This window comes from Aplysia californica, unplaced genomic scaffold, assembly GCF_000002075.1.
Source record: "Aplysia californica isolate F4 #8 unplaced genomic scaffold, AplCal3.0 scaffold00728, whole genome shotgun sequence".
In the NCBI taxonomy this organism is placed as follows: Eukaryota; Metazoa; Mollusca; class Gastropoda; order Aplysiida; family Aplysiidae; genus Aplysia; species Aplysia californica.
In genome coordinates, this window is record NW_004797998.1 from 167,509 (window position 1) to 168,927 (window position 1,419).

The following is a 1,419-nucleotide window of genomic DNA, read 5'->3' on the forward strand; positions in this document are numbered from 1 at the left end:
TCGCAACTGCATAAGCTCATATGAGCGCGCGGGACAAATTAAACTTTTTCAGTTGGTAGGAAATTTTGAATTTTGCCTGGGTGGCGGACAAAGCTTACTCTTAGTCTTATCCATTTTAGACCACCAAGGGATTTTAACGTGCACAACTTGCACACGGGCCCTCCGAGATTTTTCGACCTTGTCCGAGAGGGGTGTGTGTAGATCTTTCCTACCAGGAGATCAGGGTTGTGGCGGAAAGACAGCAGTATGAAGGAGCCAAGGAGTAGCAGTAGAAAGGCTGCAGAAAGAGTTAGGAGCCCAGAGGAGGGGGGGAGGTGAGGGGGTGGGGGCAGAAAGAGGAGACGAAAGCAGACGATAGAACATTGCTAGAGAACAGGAAAGGAGGTGAGAGGAGACCATTTTAGAGAAGAAAATTGTTCGTTCTCTACCCGGATTCGAAACCGAGACTTTTGAATGAGAGGCGAACACCTTAACCTCTAGACCACGAGAACCCCCCTCCCCCTCCCCCCTGATTGACTTTACAGAGTTTGGGGAATATAACAATATCATTATGTACGTGTTATCTGCTTGAGCGAGTCCAACTGTGTGTGTGGGGGTGATTGGCGGGTGTTGTGCTGTCATTTGCTCCTTCTTTTCTGGTAAAAATACGGTATTTTATAGTCCGTATTTCTCCTCCTTCTGTTCTTTGTTGTTACGTTCTAGCAGTAGCACTTCTCATTTCCGGCACTTATATGACCTATTTGTGTTGCAAGTGCCGTAAAACTCTTAATAAAGCTTCTTTTTTTTTTTTTAACCTGTAAACAAAGTATGTGAATGTGAAATACATCTCTTAGTTTGACCTTTGCGAAACACTCGTTCCCCGCAGAAATACAACAGAGCGCAGAAATTAAATGTAAGTTCTCCCGTAGATATTGTTATTACGCCAAAGATCTCCTGTCATTCAAAAATCCTTTACTTTCCCAGTAAATATTACCTGAAATCCTGCTTGGTTCAATCAGAGACTTTACGGTAATAAAACCCTCTCTGGGTAAATGTTTGGACTTCCACGAATGAAGGCGTGCATACATACATGTAATATGATTTGACGTTGGTTGTGGTGTGTCAATACATATAAGAAAAGGATACTCAGAGACCAGGAAAAATGTCGGTTTGGCCGGTCGATCAGTCGGACTCTGTCTTTCCCCAGGTCCTCAAGTCGCCGGGAACGTCTGGATTTTGGCGCGGGTGCTTCTGGGACATATTTATGTCAACACACGTAAGAGCTAAGTCGTCACTGTTTTTATCTTTTGTCGGTTTAGAAATATATGTATTTGTACAGGTGATTGTCTTATTCTTAGAAATATATGTATTTGTACAGGTGATTGTCTTATTCTTAGAAATATATGTATTTGTACAGGTGATTGTCTTATTCTTAGAAAT

The 1,419-nt window shown here is 42.6% G+C and overlaps 1 protein-coding gene across 1 annotated transcript in view; it reads left to right on the forward strand.

Moving 5' to 3' along the window:
* The window catches only part of LOC101855752, a gene marked incomplete at its 3' end in the record, with an annotated part of 6,427 nt that extends 5,166 nt beyond the window's left edge, over positions 1 to 1,261 (forward strand). Inside the window, 1 exon segment of the mRNA XM_005108860.3 lies at positions 1,187 to 1,261. Within this exon segment, the coding sequence (XP_005108917.2) occupies positions 1,187 to 1,261 (75 nt within the window).
* Between the last annotated feature and the right edge of the window lie 158 nt (positions 1,262 to 1,419).